Consider the following 24312-nt stretch of genomic DNA (forward strand, 5'->3'; position numbering starts at 1 on the left):
AAGCGATGGAATTTAATTTAAAACAGTGAAGGTGTCAGTTCTGAGAACTCAGATGTGTGTGGTCCTGTGCGACCTCTTCATTCCTGAGCAAACAGGGTCCTGTTGAGGCAGCACACCCACAGTAAATTATTTTTTCCCCACAGTGGCTAGACTTTCACCAGACAAGCCAGTACTCAGTAAGACAAAACCAAAGACAACTTAACCCCATGAGTCCAATATACTTCCACAGAGGTCTATTTAGTTTTGCTTTACAAAAATAAATAGTGATGAAAGCAGAGAGGGGATCAAGCAAGAAGAAAATAAAAAGTAAAAATGATGGAAGGGTTTCATACCAAAAAATTGTTCTGCTTTAAAACTCACTCAGAGTGAAAAGGTTTCCAATACTCACTCCAAGGATCTTCCTTTGGCATCGACCACATTCTGGAGCAAAGAATTTCTCATAGCAGAGCTCACAATACAGGGCTCCCTGCTCCTCTACAAATCCAATGTAGGCCATCGTATTTCTGCAGTGAGCACAGTTAAACTCTTCTGGGTGCCAAGATTTCCCCAATGCCACTAGGAATGGTCCCCTGCCAAAAGAAAAGAGATCAAGTTGGCTCTGGAATAAAAGTTCCTAGTTAGCCTGAATAGGAACTCTTATTTGCAATGTCCAAACAATTAAATACTTGCTCAATTCTCCTTCTCAAGGACTTAACACATGGGTGCTGGCAATTTACACAGAACTCTCTGTACACTGAAGTGAAAAGAACAGGCGAGAGGAATAAGCACTAAAGGGATTCCTTCAAGAAAGGCCCTGGTTTTCTGTCTTCAAGGGATCTGGTAATTAGGTTTTTTGCGCTGCAATGACTGAGTGTGTCATGATAACAACTGATAATGAGAATACTAACTGTGACAGAAAAATAAGTAACCAGGAAAACATATATCGGTTAGGCAGAAATGAGAGCTTGAGATTTCTATAAAATAAACAAAATTTTTAAAATCTCAATTTGGTAATGTCAGAGTCTTAAAAACAGTAACAATTATTACTGGGAAAAAAAAATTCTAGTCAATTTCTCTCCCCCATACATTGTTTCATATACTTATTTTACAACTTTAGTAAACATATCAAATCCTCACCCTCCAAAATGACTACAGAAATTGTAAACTGGATATTAGAGGTGACTTAAGGCTACTTAGAAAGGTTTTATTTAATTCAAACATGACTGATTTCTAATGCACACTTGTATCAAGGTAAGAAAATGTTTGTAAAGAGATTTCTTTTCCATTAAATACTATACAGCCATGAACTGATAAGATGGGTTTCGTTTGCCTGACAGGAATCCATTATAAAGCTTTATCTAGTCATGAAGCCTGTGGAGATTAACTCTTCTAGGTTCTGCAACACACTTTTCAGTAGCTACATCACACTAATTTTCATTCATAGAGTGGCTTTACCTCCAAGGCACTTTTACACTTATCTAATTTGTCCATGCAACATTCCTGTGAGACAGACCAGGACAGTTATTATGAACTCAGTTGAACAGATGGAGAAGCTGAGATATGGAATGGTCAAAGATATGACATATATCATAAAATCATTGACTGAATGAAGGCCAGAGGCTGAACTTCCTGATTTCTATTACACTGCTTTAGTCAACTGATGTTCTGCCTCTGATTACATTACCATCAATTATCATGACTGAGTGACCACAGGGTAACTAATTCTTAGTAAACATTGGATATTCGACCTTTAGGCAGACAATTAATGGGAAAAGTCACAGCAATGAGCATTACAAAGTTAAAACATTTTTTAGCCTTTGACAATAACCTTTGTATTGAGTAACTATCTACTACTGGGAAATTCTTTGCAGATATATTGTTTTCTCAGAACTAGCACCTAATTCTCCAAGAATCAAGCAAGTTGAAAGGCTTTCGATGAATGATTAAAATGTGTTCTGTGGGGTGTAAGAAAGTAATTTTTACCCTGTGTGTGTGCTCAGTCGCTCAATTGTGTCTGACTCTTTGTGACCTCATGGATTATAGCCCACCAGACCACTGTCAAGATCCCTTGGAGAAGGGTGGGAGTGGATTGCCATTCCCTTCTCCAAGGGATCTTCCTGACCCAGAGATTAAATGTGGGTCTCCTGCATTGCAGGTGGATTCTTTACCATCCAAGCCACCAGGGAAGCCCCATTTTTTACCCTACTTTTTGTAGTGAAGTCGCTCAGTTGTGTCCGACTCTTTGCAACCCCATGGACTGCAGCCTACCAGGCTCCTCAGTCCATGGAATTGTCCAGGCAGGAGTCCTGGAGTGGGTTGCCATTTCCTTCTCCAGGGGATCTTCCCGACCCAGGGACTGAACCCGGGTCTCCTGCATTGCAGGCAGACACTTTACCGTCTGAGCCTTGGTTCTTATTGCTATTATGATGCCATTTTGCATAAGCAGCTTTCAATATTTGAGAAAAGTAGTTTACTATTATTATTATTTTTATTTTTTTAAATTGTTATTATTTTTAAACTTTAGGGTATCACTTTTGTTACCACTAGTAAGGAATGCCTTTTGTTAATTAATTCTCACCAGAAAATAAAAGAGCTATAGATCACTTATTATGTAACAGAATATGGCACTTTTGGTAGGTTGTCCCTCTATTTTCAACTGGTTTATAAACAGTCCTACTTAACACTTCATTCATTTTCTCAACATATATCTGGCAAGTAGTTTACCTTCAAAGATAAGCCAAGGAGTCACAAGCTCAAAGGCTGACAAAGTTTTAGGAGTGCGCTGCACTTTTCACCAGGTGGGTATCTTATTATGTTTGTCTGAAAAATCTGCCATGCTAAATTGACTATGACCATAACACAGAAGCAGAGGATGGCGGAACTTCAAGGTTTTATGCTACCATCTGTCTGGACATTAAAACAGATTCAAACCTATTTACTAGGTAGTATCTATTAGGGCACATCTTCAGCTCATCCAGAAGGGTGGATGGCCCCTTGAGGCCAGTATCCTTATTGTATCTTTATTTGATTCCTCAGTTCGCAAAACAAGTCAGTTCAACCTCGATTTCCACATTCTGTTGAAGCGTATGTATTAGCATGCACTTGGAAGAAAGCTTTCCTCTTGAAACATGCCTATCAGTGCTACCAAATATTTAACAAACTTCACCTTAGGGGGTAAAAAAAGACATTTGAGAACAGCCAATTGAGGAACATACAACCTATTTTCTAGACTTTCTAAGATATGTATTGAGATCAACTCAGACCAGCACACAACTCCATTCTGTGAATTTGAGCAGACTGGGCCTGGCCCACTGCACAGGATGCTCTGTAATGACGGGTGCTGTGTGTGACACCTTCAGTCCGCGCTGACACTTGGGAGAGGAGACAGCCCCACAAAGCCCGCTCGCACTCCTCCTGGAAGCAGCTGTGGAAAGTGCTGGCTGTAAGATCATACAGGGCCATTTTTACACGGACTCCTTGGAGAAATTCCTTTCAAGTTTCTGTAACAAGAACAGTTTTGCTTCTTCTGAGCAAGAGATTTATTTTTTATCTCACTAAACATTAATTTGCAAAATTTTCCTTTTTTTTTGTCAACTGCCACACTAATGGTAAAGAACCCACCTGCCAATGCAGGAGACATTAAAAGACACAGGTTCGATCCCTGGGTCGAGAAGATCCCCTGGAGGAGGGCAGAGCAACTCCTTCCAGTATTCATGCCTGGAGAATCCCATGGATAGAGCAGCCTGGTGGTCTACAGTCCAGAGGGTCACAAAGAGTCAGACAGGACTGAAGTGACTCAGCACAGAAGGCTCATAGCCAAAGTCTAACCACAGGCAAGGATGTATGTACGTCATTACTGTCCAGGCTCAATGACAAACTTCTTTCCACTCTTCATTTTTTAATAGCCTCATCCATGATTTCCATTCTTCTTTTGTTTTCTTTTGTATGTTTTAGAAGGCTTTCTTACATTTCAGCTATTCTTAAAGAGTCTTTTGGAAAGCCTTCTGGGGTAGAGTCCACTATAAATAAACAGTCCATTAAAAGGGTCATCTTAAGGTATTTACTTAAGTTTCTTTATCAAATCTGAATAGTGAATGATAATAACGACACCAGAGAAACTCCCTCTGCACCTTTAAAAAGTGAGCTGACAGTGACCCTGCTCCTGCCACACCTCCATTCTAACATGGACAGGCTCCTACAGATTCTCCTTGGCTAAGCCGAAAGAGCATCTTCCCTGTCAGTGCCCTCGAAGTCATGTATAAACAATAAAATTTCTTACATGTAACAAAGTCCACTCTTCTCTGTGTCAGCAGAGACTAATTTAACAAACTCATTAGCACAGGATTACCACTGAATACGTTCTTCTTGTCCTAGGGAGGATTGGGTTTCCATCTGGGAACTGGAACGAAAGGCTTAGATAACTGCACAGTGGAATGAAGGATTCAGTTCCCTCTCCGAGTCCTCTGCAACTGTGAGCCTCATTGAATGCCTGCTGACTGACATGGGAAGGCAGGGGGCTGGCTGAGAGAGAAGAGCTGTGGTGTGCTCGTCTTCTTGGTGTGATATTTAAGCCAAAAAAAGGAAGCAAAGGCAGGTAAGAATTCAGAGAAAAAGAACAGCTTAGTCAGAAAGATGAAAGGAACTGTAAATTTCAACAGGTACAAGCTAGTAGGGATCCAGGTTGAAAAACAAATGCTTCTTTTTTTTATTTACTACAACAGGTACCATCTCATATAGATATAAAATTAAAGAAATAGAAAAAAAAATTATTTCTTGTGAGGAGATCTCTTAGGATTTACTCTCTTAACAACTCTCAGTTGTGTCCAACTCTTTGCGACCCTATGGACTGTAGCCCACCAGGCTCCTCTGTCCATGGGATTCTCCAGGCAAGAATACTGCAGTGGGTTGCCATTTCCTTCTCCAAGGGATCTTCCTGACCCAGGGATTGAACCCACATCTCCTGCACTGGTAGACGATTACTACATAGCCACTAGGGAAGCCCACCTTAGTATCAGCTAACACTTTGTAAGCTTTCAGCATATATTTGTTGTATAAAAGTACTGCATTATAAGTAGACTACTGAACTTTATTGCTGGCAATTTCTTTCCAATAAAAGTAACTGGCTGTTGAAGCTAGATAATCCCCATCTCTCCTCTTTGCACCAATAGGTTCTGGATGTATCTCTGTAAGACTTACCACACTGATACAGCTATTGCTTTGCTTGTCTAGTATAACTGTATTCATTTGCTAGAACTGCCTTAAAAAAGCACCACAGATGGAGTGGCTTAAACAAAAGGAATTATTTTCTCAATTTTGGAAGTTAGAAGTCTAAACTTAAGATGTTGGCAGGGTTAATTTCTTCTAAGGCTTCTCTCTTCAGCTTCTAGATGGCCATCTTCACCTGGTCTTCCTTCTATGTGTGTCTGTGTCCTAACCTCTTCTTATTAAGAACATCGGTGATACTGGATTAGGATCCATTCTAATGACCCCATTTTACCTCTTAAGGACCCTATCTTCAAATACAGTCTGAAATACTGGGGGTTAGGGTTTCAAAATATGAATTCGGGAAGGGACTCAACTCACTTTAGAAGAGCAACCTCCTTAAAGCAAGGGAGTATGTCTTTGATTTCTATATCATTGGTATCTACAGGAAGTGGCATATAAAATACTCAATGAGTACTGCTTATAGAATGACTATATTTCCACATTAGATGAGAAACTGGAAAAGTAAACCCTTCACTCTCTGGGTCATTTCTATGAGTCTAAGAATGTATGTACATGGTACAAAGTCACTTGGAGGGGAAGTAAGAACTCTTAACTGTTCAGTCTGTTATTTACTCACTTCTTTCTCACTTACCCACTCTAACACTATGAAGAAGAGTACACTGCCACACTCTTAAGATATGGCAGGTCTGCTTAAGTTGTTTCTTTTCCCCTGATTTATACAGTAGTATATATGGTTACATGTATATGTAGCCACAATATTTATATATATTACAATACGTGAACTGTGAACTTCCAGATGTTCAAGTTGGTTTTAAAAAAGGCAGAGGAACCAGAGATCAAATTGCCAACATCTGCTGGATTATCAAAAAAGCAAGAGAGTTCCAGAAAAACATCTATTTCTGCTTCATTGACTATGCCAAAGCCTTTGACTGTGTGGATCACAATAAACTGTGGAAAATTCTGAAAGAGATGGGAATACCAGACCACCTGACCTGCCTCTTGAGAAACCTGTATGCAGGTCAGGAAGCAGCAGTTAGAACTGGACATGGAACAACAGATTGGTTCCAAATAGGAAAAGGATTACGTCTAGGCTGTATATTGTCAACCTGCTTATTTAACTTATATGCAGAGTACATCATGAGAAACGCTGGGCTGGATGAAGCACAAGCTGGAATCAAGACTGCCGGGAGAAATATCAATAACCTCAGATATGCAGAGGACACCACCCTTATGGCAGAAAGCAATGAAGAACTAAAGAGCCTCTTGATGCAAGTGAAAGAGGAGAATGAAAAAGTTGGCTTAAAGCTCAACATTCAGAAAACTAGGATCATGGCATCCAGTCCCATCACTTCATGGCAAATAGATGGGGAAACAGTGGAAACAGTGGCTGACTTTGTTTTTTTGGGCTCCAAAATCACTGCAGAAGGTGACTGCAGCCATGAAATTAAAAGACGCTTACTCCTTGGAAGGAAAGTTATGACCAACCTAGATAGCATATTAATAAATTACTTTGTCAACAAAGGTCTGTCTAGTCAAGGCTATGGTTTTTCCAGTAGTCATCTATGGATGTGGAAGTTGGACTATAAAGAAAGCTGAGTGCCGAAGAAGTGATGGTTTTGAACTGTGGTGTTGGAGAAGACTCTTGAGAGTCTCTTGGACTGCAAGGAGATCCAACCAGTCCATCCTAAAGGAGATCAGTCCTAGGTGTTCATTGGAAGGACTCATGTTGAAGCTGAAACTCCAGTACTTTGGCCACCTGATGCGAGGAGCTGACTCTTTTGAAAAGACCCTGATGCTAGCAAAGACTGAGGGCGGGAGGAGAAGGGGACGATAGAGGATGAGATGGTTGGATGGCATAAGCCATGAGTTTGGGTAAACTCCGGGAGTTCGTGATGGACAGGGAGGCCTGGAGTGCTGCAGTTCATGGGGTCGCAGACAGTCAGACACGACTGAGCGACTGAACTGAAATGGAAACACATTAATATATCTTGGTATGTATTTCTCTACATAAAGTAAAAGAACTTCATTTAGAGTTCTATAGTTTTAATTATCATAATATAATACTATAACATTTTCCTAAGTAGTGCAAGTTAAAAGCATGGATATAAAGTTACACAGATCTGGGTTCACATGCAGGTTTTACCATCTACTATCTATGTAACTTCAGCAAATATGTAAGTTTTCTGTGCCTTGGTTTTCTCATATGTGAAACTGAGGCAATTATAATAACTGCCTTACAAGGTTATGAGAATTTAATAATGATTCAGGTAAAATTATAACACAGTATTTGGCATATGCTAAGAATATATTAAGGGCTTCCTGGGTGGCTCAGTAGTAAAGAATCCGTCTACCAATGCAGGAGATGCAGGAGATGCAGGAGACTTGGGTTTAATCCCTGGGTTGAGAAGATTCCCTGGAGTAGGAAATGGCAACCTGCTCCAGTATTCTTGCCTGGGAAATTCCACGGACAGAGGAGCCTGGCAGGCTACAGTCCAAAGCATCGCATACAACTGAACAACTAAGCATGCACACAAGAATACATAAAACAATTATTATCCAAAAACAGGATAATAACGGCACCATAACACTACATCATATAAATGCTGAACATCTTGTTCTTCCCATTTTCCCCCCTATAATAGGTCTGAAATCTTGGTCTATGCCTTGCTCATAAGATCTATGTCTTTGCTATTTCCGTAAATTGAGGGACTAACACATTAAGTCAAGAAGTCTTTTATTTTCAAGTAAAATCTTAACCAGAAGGGACAATAAATAAAACCTATTAATAATGGAGTTCTCAGAGATAGAAATGGATGTTAAGACAGGCAAAAACTCTGCTGGCTTCTCTCCAGGGTAACTGAGATGGCCCTCCCTATGAGAAAAGTTTGAAAACAAGTAAGTAAGAAACAAATCAATGCTGTTAAAATTTTCTGTCACTGGAATAAACAATGAGTTGTCTCAATGTGATTTTCTGGTGCTGGACTGTAGGCAAAGATGGGACAATAGTATCATGGCTTCTTTTTTTTTTTTTTTTTAAGTACTCCATATCAAGGAAGAAATTCAAGCACCATGAATCCCTTATTTCTTTCATCAAAATGCTGAGCAGCTAAATGTGAATGGTTCATTTAACTCCATATAATACAAGTGGATTTTTAATGTCACTAGATATAACAGTCCAAGAATAAGCTAGTATTTTCATAAGCCTCTTCTACCAGAGAAATTAAATATGGCTTTGGCTGTACTAGTATCCTGATTTCCTGTTCCCTATTATATCAGCACTCCAAATAGTCAATCTGTTCACCAGCACGAATCAAAAAATGGTACTTCTATCACAAATGGACTGGAAATGTTCTAGAATAAACTTAATCAGAACTTCAGTAGAATTTCCCAAAATGTAACAGTCTATCTATCTGTAAAAGGCAACTAGCTAATCAGAGTTTTACCTCAGTTCAGTTCAGTCGCTCAGTCATGTCTGACTCTTTGCGACCCCATGAACCGCAGCACGCCAGGCCTCCCTGTCCATCACCAACTCCTGGAGTCCACCCAAACCCATGTCCATTGAGTCGGTGATGCCATCCAACCTTCTCATCCTCTGTCATCCCCTTCTCCTCCTACCCTCAATCTTTCCCAGCAACAGGGTCTTTTCAAATGAGTCAGCTCTTCACATCAGGTGGCCAAAGTATTGGAGTTTCAGCTTCAACATCAGTCCTTCCAATGAACACCCAGGCCTGATCTCCTTTAAGATGAACTGGTTGGATCTCCTTGCAGTCCAAGGGACTCTCAAGAGTCTTATCCAACACCACAGATCAAAAGCATCAATTCTTCGGTGCTCAGTTTTCTTTATAGTCCAACTCTCACATCCGTACATGACCACTGGAAAAACCATAGCCTTGACTAGATGAACCTTTGTTGACAAAATAATGTCTCTCCTTTTTAGTATGCTGTCTAGGTTGGTCATAACTTTCTTTCCAAGGAGTAAGCGTCTTTTAATTTCATGGCTGCAGTCACCATCTGCAGTGATTTTGAAGCCCCCCAAAATAAAGTCAGCCAATGTTTCTACTGTTTCTCCATCTATTTGCCATGAAATAATACAATTTAGGAAAAACATTCATAATCTTCCCCAGATTCAAATAAACCAAAATATTTAACATTAGATGAAAATGATCTATGGAGTTTTAAGCTAAAAATACGTTCAATAAGAGAAAATCAGTTCAGTACTAACATCAGAGATACAAGTTTCTGAAACTGTCCAAAAATTTTTCTAAGAAAATAATATTAGATTGCTTTTGATTAAAAATGTTTTTGAAAATTTAAAACATTTAGAAAATAAATATTAAAAAATATAAATTATAAAAACATAATATAAATGACACTGTGGAAAACAAATAAATTTAAATTACAAATAATCTTAAACTGCCAGGTTACAATATTCTATACTGAAAGTGTCAAGCCTGCAACTGCAGCCTGTTTCTAAAACAGGTGTCCAAGAGAATGTCATTTGATCTGATGCCTCCTAGCTTTGGTAAGTGATACTGACACTGCAGTCAAGAACTGGAAAATCTGCTTTGCCTAGGTCTCTGAACTGACCACACTCTATTCAAGCAGCTTCAGCATTTGAACACCAAGCAAATATGCTATGTTAATTACTGTAATAGGATCTTGACATAAACTAATCCCTGTTCCTATTAACTTCTCTAGTAAATGAAGCTCTAATGCTTAACTGATAACAAGCGCTGGGATAATCCAGAGCAATATAAAATTTAACAGATGAGGGGGCAATAAGTGGTGGCCATTCATGTTTTTAACAAAGTATTTATTTTACTTGGCAGAAGATAGTGCATGAAAACCACATTCTGGTGTAGCATTAAAAACTGAAACCAAGGCAGTTGTGGGGGGGAAGGTAATTTTTATTTTGATCTTCATATTTTCTCTATACTAATTTTTTCAGACGTGCTGGCAGTGGTGATCATAGGAATCACAGAATTTGATGATCAGACAACAAGAATCAGAAACTGACACGGTCTCACATTCTGTTAACCCATCCAGTGACTACTTGCTTACAACAGCACACTAGCAGCCTTGACTCCTATCTCCATAACCTATCTCCATAAAAGGTGTGTTTATCTAAATCATATTATCCTCTTATACCAGTCTAGGAAACCAAAGCATCATAGCTTATAGAAACAATGTTATAAGTCAAAGCTTGTTTTCATTAACATTAACTCTAAAAACATAACCCTACATAGAGTCAGTAATTTGAAACATTGTTTTATTTATTGAGAAAAAGCAGTAGCACACTAGATTCTATACTAGTTTAAATATTTCTGTAAGACCCATTGATAGTAGTACTTTAAAAAAAAATGACTCTAACCACAAAGATACTATGACCAAAGGATGAGTGGGTCTAGAGTCATGTATGATCTGTTCAGGTTAAACATTCACCAAATGCCTTTTGTGTGTCAGATATTACGCGAGGCTTCAAAAACCGCTACAGATATCCTCCTTCTCACCACAACCATTATTACTCCTGCCACGGCTGCAGGTTACTTCTCATACAACAGGTACTTACTGTGGAAAATAAAAACTAAGGGAAAAATAACAGCTTATCAAATAGCATGTTATGATTCCATTTCTAGAAAACAACATCTGTCCTTGTGTGTTTGTGTGTAAGTGTGTTTTAAACTGTGAACTAATTGTGGGTATCTTGGGAGGTGTAATTATATATGAATTTTTATTTTTGCTTTATGTTTTCTTATAGTTTGGAAATGTCACAATGAATGTGGACTACCTTTAAGAGGCAAAAGCTACTTAAAAAAAAAAAAAACTCACATACTCTGTGTTGTGTTCTTGACACATTTATTATTTAATAGTGGGTTAAGGGGAAGGGTATTTATATTTGGTTCTTAAATAGGATATTGAGACTCCCTGAGCTCCATTTTAAGTAGTAACTAGAAACATTACCCTAAGCAATAATGACAAGAGGGGAACATGCAAGTAAGTCTTAACCTTATTCAACTTTAGAGACACTGTTGTTTCAACTATTACAAAACAGGGTAAATTAAAAACGAGGAGGGAGCTTGAGCAGTCATGTCAAGTAATCATCTGTTAGGGCCAGCAAGCAACTCACACAAGCATCAAGGTCCTCTGGTGGGATCCCTGTATTAACACTCACACCTAAACCTCGTAATATTTGAAAAGTCACTTGTTCAGAAACACTGAGGTTTAATAAGTGCTAGTGTAGTACACTCATTTAAGAGTTTAGCCTTTCCTGTTTTTGGAATTTAGGAACAATAAAATACATTTGGATAAAAAATATTTTAAAGAAGCATGTTATGACCTAATCCAAAAAGCAAAGCATTTATGTATAGATCCGAAGGTAATTATATCTTTCAAGGCTTAGTTTGAAAATGCAATCTTTTCTCAAGGGCTCAAAGTTCTTTACTTTACATCATTAGTTACTTTTCATCTAAATGAGAGTCCTCACTTTTCTAATTTGTGAAATAATGAAGTTCTTTGGGGTCCCTTTGAGTCTTAATATTTCATTATTCTCTGAAATGCCACATTAATCATTATTTTTCTTAGCTCTGATAGGAACTAATAACTGACTCAATTGGTAATTTTAGTTTTATTTTCACAGAGCCCAGAATTACTTTTCATTAAAACAGGTTCTAACAAACATTTATTAATATATTCATACATATCTACTTCCATAATAACTATTACATAGAAAGAAATATTCTCATTAATAAAATTTCTAATCTTTCAAAATATTAAAAAAAAAATCAACATTAGTACTAAGCCTTCTCAAGAAAAATTTAAAATCAAATGACCAACCTGATAACCTGGTTGCAGTGGGCACACATTGGAGTTCGTTTCCCTGCGGGAATATGCTCGGCCCTTTGCACCAAAGTGTCCTCATCACCGGGCTGAGGCTGCCCTCTGGCTGAGCTGGCTGGTGCCACGACTCCTGTGGATGGTCCACTGCTTACGACTCTTCCAGCGGAAGGTGCTAGGAGTTAAACAAGGGAATCAGGATGAGAATAAACCAAACATAAGCTTTTCCTAATAATCAAATGATAACATTGCATACATGTGTGCTCAGTCCTATCGGACGCAGTGACCCCATAGACTGCAGCCTGCCAGGCGCCCCGACCATGGAACTTTTCAAGCAAGAATACTGGAGTGCGTTGCCATTTCCTCCTCCAGGGGATCTTCCCAACCCAGGGATCAAATCCACATCTCTTCAGTCTCCTGCATTGGCAGGCGGATTCTTTACCACTAGTACCGCCTGGGAAGCCCCCCAGCTCAAAAAAACACTTCACTTTAAAAAATAATCTATCCACTCACTTCTTCACTCATTCACTCACACTTTATGGAGAGATTATGAATCAAATGCTGGACTGAGACTACAGAGTTAAATAGAAAAATTCAAAGATTGTAATCCAGTGAAAGAGTTATGATAGATGACGGGAGATAGTGTTTTCCAGAGGAGATGTGGTTAACATCGAATACGGATGGTAAAATATTTCTAGTCATCCAGACGTCTCTGATAACCATTAATTATATTTAACTCAAAATGTATCAGAGGTACATTACAGATGCCAATGTGTTGAGGACAGAAACAAAAATGAACCCCCTACATTCTCTCCTGTCCTGTATTGCCTAAGAATACTGTGAAATTGGTCACCGGTCATATAAGGGAGATAACAAAAGAATCATCCTAGGGCTTTCCTCTCCCTCACCTGTGGTTTAATGGGTCCTGCTGATTCTTCATTCCTGGTTCCTGATTTTGCCCCCTGATACCTATTCCTGCAATACTGTCCTGGTTTATGTCCTCAAGGCCTCCCACCTGAACTAACACCAAATGTCTTATTCTCTGCTGCCCCTGAGGGCTGAAATCTTACTTGATCAGAACTCTGCATAAGTCATTCCAAGGATCTTCCTCTTCTTACAGTAGTGAGTGCAGTCCAAGCTTCTAAGCGCCACATATAGGTCCCTGCAGTGGTCTCCAGCTTCCCCACAGCCTCACTTGTCACCATCCTCTGCCTTTCTCTTTACTACAGTGAATACCGGACTGCCTCACTGTCCCTGTGAGGCACCTGTCCATTCACAGCCTGTCCTCAGTCTCATTTCTCTACTTTCCCCTATTCACCTAGTAACCACTACTTGGTACAATGCCGCCCAGGAGTCAACTGCTCTCAAGTCCTCCCCCAACCACCTCTCCCCACTGCCCCTCCACATAATCCAGATTAATGTCTCTTTTCCATGTTCCCATAATTTTCTGTGAATGACTTTACAGAAGATGCTCCCTGAGGGCAGGAACTAGGTTTTATTCCTCGCCCCAGCAACTAACACAGTGTCTAGAATGAACGAATGAATGAGTAAACTGGAATCAATACATGAATGAACAACTGCAACAACTGTAAAGGATTAAAACCAACAGAAGGCCTATTCTTCACCCACAGGCAATTAAAATGTAGTGGAAGAGAAAAGGCTGAAACAATTTTTAAGAAAAGCATATAAATAATACAAATTAACAGGATGTGTGTATGTATGTGTGTACAGTTATATATGCATGTGTGTACATCGACAGGATTCATATTAAAGGTGTGGTTAGAACTGGATAAACTTAATTAGGATAATTGAAAAACTAATTCTTCCTCATGAAAATAAAGCCTACTTGCAATTTCAGATCCAGAAAGTCAGCGTTTATAAACACCTAGCACATCCCCTCCAGCGCTCTGCCTGGCACCTGAGCTGTGAAACGGCATTTTATAGGCTGGGAGCTCAACTAGTGTCCATGTTTCTAGAGATTCAACTGAACTAGGAACATGTTTTAGGCTCACACTTTCTCTTACAGAATGGGAAAGAAAATTACTCTAATACCTATACTGTGTATGTTCTTCCTTGTTTCATAACTTACACTTTCTCTTACAGAAATGGGAAAGAAAATTACTACAATATCCATACTGTAATCCATACTGTAGAAAGAATATCCTTTCTTCCTGTTCTCTCACTAATGTATACAACACAACTCTCCTTTAGGTTCTATATGCAGGTCCGACTGCTCTCAGAGAAATGCAGATAAGCATTTTCAATGCCAAATCGTGTTCTCGTCATTGGCTTCAAGATACGCAACATGGGTTTCATCTGCTAGGACGCATTACCAGCTCATCCTCAGAAATCCGAGGTGTCTGAATTCTCCCACTTACTCAGGAATGGTCCTCTGGCTCCTCTGTCCCTGTCAGTTCCCTAACAGCTGGTCCACTGGAAATGTGTTCAAGGTCTATTCATTAATCCAAACCCATGCTTTGGCATTTGAGTCCTGGGCTTCCCTGGTGGCCCAGACGATAAAGAATCCACATACAATGCGGGAGACCTGGGTTCAATTCCTGGGTTGGGAAGATCCCCTGGAGTAGTGCATGGCAACCCACTCCAGTATTCCTGCCTGAAGAATCCAATGGACTGAGGAGCCTGGTGGGCTACAGTCCATGGGGTCACAAAGAGTCGGACATGACTGAGCGACTAACACTTGAATCCCTCAAGTCTGGACGATTATAAGTCTCCTAACCAGTCTGTCTGCTGCCATCTCTCTTTTTTTTTCTCTTTCTTTTTTTTTTTTTTTCCATCTCTTCTTCAACCTAATCTGCTAGATTATTTTTCCAAATACACTACTCTGCTCATATTCTTGCTTACAAAGCTTTCGTAACTCCTCCCTGCAAGCTACATGCACCACTGACAGTCTAGTCCCTCTACGAGTTCATGCCAGTCTTCTTTATAATCTTGTCTTCTCTGCTCAGCCAAATACCCACCTTTATCAACAAACTCAATTATCTTTATTTAACATTTAACTTGTGCCATCCTTACCTGAAGGCACTATTCTCAAATCCTTACAACAGCCCTATGATGTAGGCATGATCAGTACCACGTTTTTACTCTAGCTGAGGCAAAGAGAGGTTAAGTAACCAGCCTAACATCAAACAGCAAATAAAGGGCAACCCTAAAGCAGGCAGTCTGGTTCCACAATCTGTGCTCTTAAACACTATGCAATTGTCTACTCATTGTCCCTTCCCTGAATGTGCTGTGCTGGGCCCTGCTTCTATGACCCCTGGCCAATGACCCCTTTCTCCACAGCTATTCATGGTTTTCCCATTCTGCAAGGCTCATAGAAATTCTGTTTTCTTCCCCGGTATTCCCTGACCATCCGAGCCAGAAGTGTTCTCTTGTCCCTCTTAACATATTTAACACCCCCATTTATGTAATATATTTGCTATTTATCAATATCCTATAATATCTTTTCCTTCCTACGTCAATGAAATGAGAACTTTCTATTAACTTCTTTCTAACATTACCAGAAAACTGCCTTAAAAACAGAAGGCAAAAAATTAATATTTAATCAAGTAAACAAAAAAGGGAAGGTTCCAAATCACTTTCATTTTGCCTTTTTAAAGAACAGGATTGAGATAGTTTTAAAATGTGGATTAGGTTCAGGATTTCAAACGGTGGGAAAGTTACCAATTGAAAAATCTCAAAATCAGACCTCAAAGGGAGTCAAACCCTTTCATCTACCATATGCCTTTATTTTATCACATTATCTATGCATAAGCCCTAAAGTACTGAGTCACTGAGGCATTTTTAGCAATAAAAGAGTGTAGTAATTTTCCATCGGTCATTGTAAAATGGGACATAATCCATCTGGCCCATGGCTCAAGGAGAAGATACATGGGGGGACTAAGTTATTTAACATTAGAAGCCATTTTTGAACGCAAAACATGTGACTGTGTCTTAAACACATAGAGGCTCTAAGCTCACTGCTGTACCTTCCTTGGGGAGAAAAGCCTTGCTTTTTGTTAATGCCCCACTTTAGCCACTTTGGATGAGACAGAACTTCTCACACCTCTGTTTTGTTGCTGTGTTGCGAGTACACTGGCCCATACGCAAAGCTCTACCAGCTTGTTAATTACCAAGCCCCAAACATTTCCAAGGAACAGTTAATTCCCATATGAATAAAGTGATGTTTCATTTCTTCATACTGAATTTCTCACTACTCCAGCACAGAAGCAGGCAACTTCTGAGCCATCAATTACCAACCCCCTGGCCTCTGCTCATCTAGCTTATTGGGGAGAGGAAGGTGTGAGAAGGTGAGGTTTTGGAAAAGGGGAAGCACCACAAATGAGTCCAGCTTCCTTTAAAATTCTGTAGAAAACTGCACTGCCACATAGACAAAAACAGTCTTCCATGAGGGGTACAAAGACCAAAATATCTCAGATTTATTGACCCTGCCATAAAAATAAATTTTATGTAGGAAAAAATATACATCTCTTCAGGCATAGCAGTTTAAAGATCTCAATCTACTGATCTGTAATAAGACCAGATTTTTCTTTTAAGTTCTAATAAAAGTATTAAATGGGAGCTCTGAATTAGCTCCATTTCATAATCTAGAAATCTAAGTCACAAAAATGTAAGTGACTTATTTAAACTGAATAATGAGTGAGTCACAAAGAGAACATTAAAAGGAGGTTAGTTTTTGACTCAAGCTTTCCTTTTTAACCTTAATCTTGAATGACTTCCATTAAATTAGGCTTGTTTTGTGGCTGATCTCTACCCAATGGAATCAAGTTTAAAAGTTAATTTTTTTCTTTTGTATCAAATATATTTCAGCACCAAAACTCATCTAGAAATTTAAAGCCAGTACCTATTCTCCAAACTAACAGTGTTAGTGAGATATCTTTTACTAACTTTAGAGTGCTTACTTACAAGTTTTCTAAAGGTTTGGAATGAAATACATTCTAAGCTTTTATTTTCAGCACTATGATAGTCAAGCCCAAGATTGCAAACACTAACATTAAATAAGTTGATATAAATTAGTTGGAAAATGCAGCAGCACACTAGAATACTTTCTCAGCATTTAATATGTAAATTGTCAAATTAATCAACTAAAATATAACTAACACACAAAATGTTAAGTTCTTCGTTTTTAAAATATCTGTCATAGTGATATATCTGAGTATTCTAAGGGGTAATCCTTTTTATAAAAACAAATAAACCAACTTACTAATAATGAGACTTACTTTACTGCAAAGAAATGAAGTCATCTCTTTTGGACTACAGACAATAAACTGGAGATAAAGAATTTTAAGAAACTGAACCACATAATATTCATTAATTTAGTAGAAAACATACCTCCCGTTACTGGGGAAATCTCTGTGATATATCACTTGGAAAGATAAAGTGAAAACTCTTTACTCTAGAAGGATCTTAACTGCATTCTTCCCCAAGCAGATGATTCAAATTTGTATTATTTAGCAAATCAGTTAACACAAGTTTTAAGCACTCTTATCCTGAGATTTAATTTTCTTTTCTAACCACTGTAAGGTCCTAACCAAGTGATTTTTCAAGTTGATCCAGGTAAATTCTCAATAATGGGGCACATAAGAATATAACTGGGGATTTGTATAATATTATAGAGACTATGTAATATATATGGAATTAGAAATTATCTAATTATTTACTATGTGGTTCAAATATAGCTAAGCTCACGAAAAGGCACTTGTTTATATAAGAAGAGTTTCTGGAGAGAAAACACAGATTAAGACCTTCACAACTCCAGGTAGTTCAATGTGTGAATTCTCTGAAAACAGGTGTTTTCCAACTGTAATAAGATAGGTTATATGACATTTTTGCTTTCTATCTCTGTTCAAAAAAAGCAGTTAGCTCTAAACCAATATTCTTAAAAACAAAGAGCAGTGAAGATTATAATGTATACATTAAATACCTGACCAGGCTGTACCTGAATAAACATAAAATTGATCTGTTAATTCCTCTGGTTCAAGTCCAATCATTCAACTACCAGTAAAATCTTATTACTGGCATCTATTAGGTGAAAAAATACTACATTATGTCAGACTGTATTTGGAAACTTAACATAAGTCAACTGGGGCTGGGGGACAATATCCCCCCAAACAAACAGATGTTGCTATTGTCTTTCGAGGTAGGCTTCTCTTACTAAACGTAGTGCTTTCCAACTGCTGAAAATATCATTCAGTAGGAGAGCAAGTTGGTGTTGAAAGATGAACTGCCCACAACAATATGAGAAACACATAACCTAACTTCTTACCACATCCAGAGTATGTCCCAACTTAAGCGGTCATTATCTCCTTTTTGGCTTATTGCAGCAATGGAGCCCAAGAAAAACTAAATTGGCTCATCTCAAGCTACTCCTCTGCTCCAACAACTCACTTCTAACTCAGACCTGAACCAAAGGTCCTACAGATTCTGACTCCAGCTGCCTCTCCGGCCTGATCTGCCACTCTTCCTTTGCTCACTAGCCACAGGGCACACTGTTTTCCTTTAGTTGAGTTATTTGGTCGTGTCTGACTCTTTGCAACCCCATGGACTGCAGCACGTCAGGCCTCCCTGTCCATTACCAACTCCCGGAGTTTACCCAAACTCATGTCCATTGAGTCAGTGATGCCATCCAACATCTCATCCTCTGTCATCCCCTTCTCCTCCTGCCCTCAATCTTTCCCAGCATCAGGGTCTTTTCAAATGAGTCAGCTCTTCGCATCAGGTGGCCAAAGTACTGGAGTTTCAGGTTCAACATCAGTCCTTCCAATGAACACCCAGGACTGATTTCCTTCAGGATGCACTGGTTGGATCTCCTTACTATCTCCTGTCTTCCTTGCTATTTCTCTAAATGGCCAGTGTGCTTCTGATTCAGGCCCTTTGTAGTTTCTATTCCCTCTGCCAGGAAATACTGTCCCACAGCTTCCTCCCTCATTTCCTTCCTGTCCTCTGCTCAGAGGTCATTTTAGCAATGTGGCTCCTTCTGATCACCCTACATAAAGGAGCAACCCTCTCCCTTCAAACCAGCATTCCCCGTACTCCCTAACCGGTTTATCATCCCCATCTAATGCATTTTATATTCTTCTTATTGCTTTTTATTACCTCTCTCTCCATACCTTGAGGCCAGAGACACTGTCTAATTTACTTACTGCTGTATCTCTAGCACCTAGAACAGTTCCTGGCATTTTGCTTTACAAATCTTTGTTTCAAGAATGACTCCAGCACCAAAATTACTGTCATCCCATGGAAAGGAAACAGACTCCTTAGAGAAACTACTGTTTCTAGGATTGGGACAAAAAAAGTCAACATGGAATGTCTAGAATATTTTGTCAGAAAGCAAAAACGTTAGCAAAGAACTAGAGTTGTGTCAAGTGACTTGAAGCAGATGAGACCTTCTGAGCATTAATAATAACTACAAAGACTGAAATAAATTTACACGAGCTCACAATGGTTTTGTAATTTAAAAAACCACATTGATCACCTTTAGAGAATGCTAAGGAAAAAACTGATTTATTTGAAAAACCTGTAAAATTTAGTAAAGAGGAAAGAAATCAAGCTTTATAATTTATCACCTGGTAGCCAATCATGTTTCAACTATATACCATTCATTCCTCTGTTGTCTCTGAACTATTTGAAGCAAATTCAAGATCAATCATTTATTTCATAATATTTCAATATCATTTCTAGAGTACTCCTTTAAAAAAATCTACCCAATAATACCATTATCACATCTAAAATAAAACAAAAATTTCCTTAACCTCATCAAATAACCAATTTTCCAATTTACTTTTGATTATCCTCTATATTAGTTTCCCCTCACTGCTGCGACATATTACTAAACATGTACTGGCTTAAACACAGCACAAGTGCACTATTTTACAGTTCTCCTCCATGGATATTTCCAGGCCAGACTCAAGGTGTTGGCAGGGCTGCTTCTTCCTAAAAGCTCTAGGGAAAATCCATTTCCTTGCTTTTTCCATCTTTTAGAGCTGTCCAAATTTCATGGTTTAGGGCCCTCTCACACCATCTCAAAACCAGCAGATTGAGTCCTTCTCACACTACAGCACTCTAGATTCTCTCTTTGCCTCCCTCATCCACTTTTAAAGGTCCTTGTGATTACATTGGGCCCACCAGAATAATTATTTTAAGCTCAGCTAATGAACAATTGTTAATTCCATCGGCATCCCAAATCCCCCTGTGACATGAAATATAACATATTCGCAGGTTATAGGTACTAGGGCATGGACATCTTTGTGGGGACATTATTCTACTTACCACATACACAGTTTAATCAAGATACCCATACCACATACCCAACACAGTTTAATCAAGATCCAAATAATAAAGGTCCACATACATTTGGTGTCTCTTTAATTTTTTAGTCTATAATCCCTTCCAACTCCCTACTCCTTGCAAAATACCTATAGAAGAAACTAAGTTTCCAGTTATATGTTTGTGTATTTGAACTTTTTTTATAGTAAAAAGCTAAAGAAAAGCTTTATACCTATTAAACTGAATCGTTTATTTACAAAAACAATATAAGGTATTATTATTACTACTTGATGGGTCAAGAACACAAAGCTCAGAAAGGGTAAGTATCTGCCTGAAGACATTCCCTGTGGCTCAGACGGTAAAGAATCCACCTGCAATGCAGCAGACCAGGTTTGATCCCTGGGTTGGGAAGATCCCCTGGAGAAGGGAATGGCTACCCACTCCAGTATTCTTGCTTGGAGAATTCCATGGACAGAGGAACTTGGCAGGCTACAGTCCCTGCAATCACAAAGAGTCAGGCACAACTGAGTGACTAACACTTTTCTTTCATGTACAGCAATAAAATGAAGCAAATGTTTTTTTGAATTCAACTATCATGTATCAAATAATGCACTGGGCTTTACTGCTACAAACAAGACAGAAATGATTTCTGCCCTCACTGAGTTTAGGGATTACAGACCAGAAAAACTGACTCATTTGAAAAGACCCTGATGCTGGGAAAGATTGAAGGTGGGAGGAGAAGGGGACGACAGAGGATGAGATGGTTGGATGGCATCACCGACTCAATGGACATGAGTTCAAGTAAACTCTGGGAGTTGGTGATGGACAGGGAGGCCTGGCGTGCTGCAGTGCATGGGGTCACAGAGAGTCAGACACGACTGAGCAACTGAACTGAACTGAACAGACCAGAAATCAGTCAGATATGTTATAGTGTGGTCAGTGCTAGAATGATGGAAAGATAATGAGTTTAACTATAGATATTCCATTAGTCACAAGTGTCTACTGACAGTGTACAGTGTGGCAGGCACTGCATTACATGAAGGTACCCAGTTGGAGGACAAAACACATTTTGTCCTTTGTTTCATACAGCTAAGGCCTTTTTTTTTTTTTTTTTTTTTTTTTGAGTTGGAGGTTCTTGTCGTTTATCTAAGTACAGACAGTCTATTGAATATATGAACTCAAGAAAAAGATCTGATCTAGAATTATTCAAGAGTTATCAGCATATTGATGGTAACTGAGGCTGTGGGAATTAATGAGACTGTTCAGGGAAAGAGTAGCATGAAATAGAAGAGCTCTTAAGGTATAAGACAAATAATAGATATACTCTGGGAACAGAGAGAGAGGCAGGAGAAGAACCAGGAGAGTATATCATGGAAGCCAAACAAGCAGAGTAGAGAATATATGGGATTCAAAATCATTTCTATATGACTCCAGAGCCTATGACCCTAAGCATTCATTCATCAAATATTTATTACATGCTTACTGTGTACCAAGCTCTTTGCCAGGCACTACCTTGATTCATGGGTCGCAAAGAGTCGGACACGACTGAGCGGCTGAACTGAACTGAACCTTGACCCATGAAAATATGAAAGCCGATCTTCTTGAATGCATCTCAACCTTGAAGTACTAACTTCTAGACCAGTTGAGAAGAAGGGGACAGTGATAACTGAGGTGATTAATTTCTGCTATTTTAATTTCCTTACTAAGCCTGCTAGGATAAATTTTTGAATAATGTATGAAAGCACTATTTTTTATTGGCCCTGGTACACTTAACATCTTATATTGTCACTTTTAAGCCCTTCATGTGTTCTGTAAAAGATATATTTCCTACAGAGATCTAACTTTCCTTCCCTCCACCTGGCTGCACATCCTTTCTAGCCATTTATAATTAATGGCTTCAAAGTTCCTGAAATATAACAAATAGATATAAAGCTAGATTCTTCATGTTTTGAGAAATATTTCAGAGAAGTTATATAAGCTGTTTCAGAAAGGGAAATATAATTATAAATCTAATGCTTTTGCTAAGGACAAAGAAGCCTGAAGCATTAAGTGCTGAATTCATTTTTGTGCAAACTCTACTGATGTAAATATTTCAACTACTACATCTGAATTAAAAGAAAACAATAGAGAAAGTCATGGTAGTAAATCTGCAAATAACCATAAAATATGTTTTAAGTATCCTATATTTCATTCTCAGTAAGTCAGAAATAAGGCTGATATCAAGAATATTAATATTATCCCTCAAAAGAAAAGGGACAAATGTTTACAGCCTGGACAAGACAAAGGGAAGTGATATGAGAGGTTTATGGTGTGAAAAACAACTGCCTCTTCCACAAGGGGTATTCCTGCTATAAACACTGAGGCTAACGTTGTCCTCGTATAAATAACCGGGCTACATCAAAGTGACACTCTGGCACTCTTGGGGAGACAAAGTATTGTAATTCAACATCTCAGAGAATGTGTTCACAAAGGTATGGTAGAAATTTTACACATACTAAATTGAGTAGCAACGACAGTAACACACTTGCATATCATCGTAGAAGGCAAACACGTTCTTCTCTGTCCCTTCCCCAACTGCCTCAAACAGATGGTGGCCATGAGAAATGTAGAATCTGTGCATTTCGTCTGTCAAGCCCCTTATGCTGAACACATAAACAACAGCCTACTCTTCATAATCCAGGCATGAAATCATATCCAGTAGAAATAGAAAAGGTTTAAAGTTGAGCCAAGATCTAGGATCAGAGGAAAGTACATTCTAGAGAGGTCTGCACAACTTTTATTAAGTGAAATCAAGCATTTTTTAAATTCAGTGATTAAAAGCAAAATTGGACAGATTAAACTATTATCATTTCCCTAAGCAGTGGAGAATGTTGGTATGTATGTCATAAAGAATTGGAACAGGTGCGCCCAAGGCTAAGTGTCAAATATTTCTGCAACTTCAGGAGGTTAGTTTCTTCCATTAGCAACCAACCTTTCAACTCGTAAGAACCCAGATTAAACTGGATCTCAAGTATCTTAATTAAAGTGAGTGTGGGGACTTGAATTATTAGATTTTCTCTTCTTTTTTAGTTTTTTGAATCATACATCATCAAAATTTGAGATACACAGTCTTGCCTTTTTCTCCCTACTAACCTTACATTGAAAACCTCTATTTGGTTAAAGCTGCAAGTAAAACAATCCCAGTCTGTAACTTGCAGATAAAGATAAGATAAAATATAAAATACTGCAGATAAAATGTTTTGCCAAAACTTAATTAAAAACCAACAAATTATTTATCACTTAGAGTTTCCTAAATAGTCTCAATACCACTGTTCCAATTTCAAATTTTATAATGGGAAGACAAGCTCATGCTATATATAATCTTGGGTGCTTAATGTGCTTCATGCTGAAGGGGGTAGAGGGGTGGATAAAGAAAAAGAACAAAATCAGATAAAATATTTTAAAAAACAAACACAAATCTGAAGACTGATTCATGACCTCAGGAAACTAAAGAGGATCACTGGTAAACGCATTCAGATCTCTGTAAGCTACAGATTTATTTAAAATATTAAATTTGTAGATTTCCATTCATATTTGAATGAAAAAACCATAAGAACATATCTTAAAATTATTTGTACTCACATTATATCTGGAGTTCTCACATGTTACTTCCAAATTAATGTGAAATCCAACACCATTTTCCCACCAACTTTCATCTACTTACATATGTGAGAAAGCAACCTAGTCTCAGAAATCAAGGAGAAAGCTACCTCCGATTTGAGTGATTATATAAATAGAAAAGGTTGGCAAACAACTGAGGCAGAAAGGGAAAAAAATTTAATTGAGAATGATATCTTAGAGAATTCGTAGTAGTAATAGAAATGTAAGGAGTATCCAGCTTTTAGTTTCAGATAACTTGTATTCATCATTAGAGACATGTTTGGTATTGTTTGACATGGGGAACTCTTCTTAAAGTCATTAGATCTCTAAAATAAACAAAACCTTATTTCA

The 24312-nt window shown here is 38.4% G+C and overlaps 1 protein-coding gene across 4 annotated transcripts in view; it reads right to left on the bottom strand.

The window, feature by feature from the left end:
* Nucleotides 1-24312, bottom strand: part of PDLIM5 (PDZ and LIM domain 5) — a 226911-nt gene that overhangs the window by 11639 nt on the left and 190960 nt on the right. For all 4 annotated transcript variants that reach the window (XM_065907222.1, XM_065907221.1, XM_065907219.1 and 1 more), the window contains 2 exons: nucleotides 12040-12214; nucleotides 389-569 (listed from right to left, as the gene is read on the bottom strand). In XM_065907222.1, coding sequence (XP_065763294.1) covers nucleotides 389-569; nucleotides 12040-12214 — 356 coding nt within the window. The remainder of the gene's footprint in view (nucleotides 1-388; nucleotides 570-12039; nucleotides 12215-24312) is intronic.

The sequence above is a fragment of the Muntiacus reevesi genome, chromosome 16 (genome assembly GCF_963930625.1).
Source record: "Muntiacus reevesi chromosome 16, mMunRee1.1, whole genome shotgun sequence".
NCBI lineage: Eukaryota > Metazoa > Chordata > Mammalia > Artiodactyla > Cervidae > Muntiacus > Muntiacus reevesi.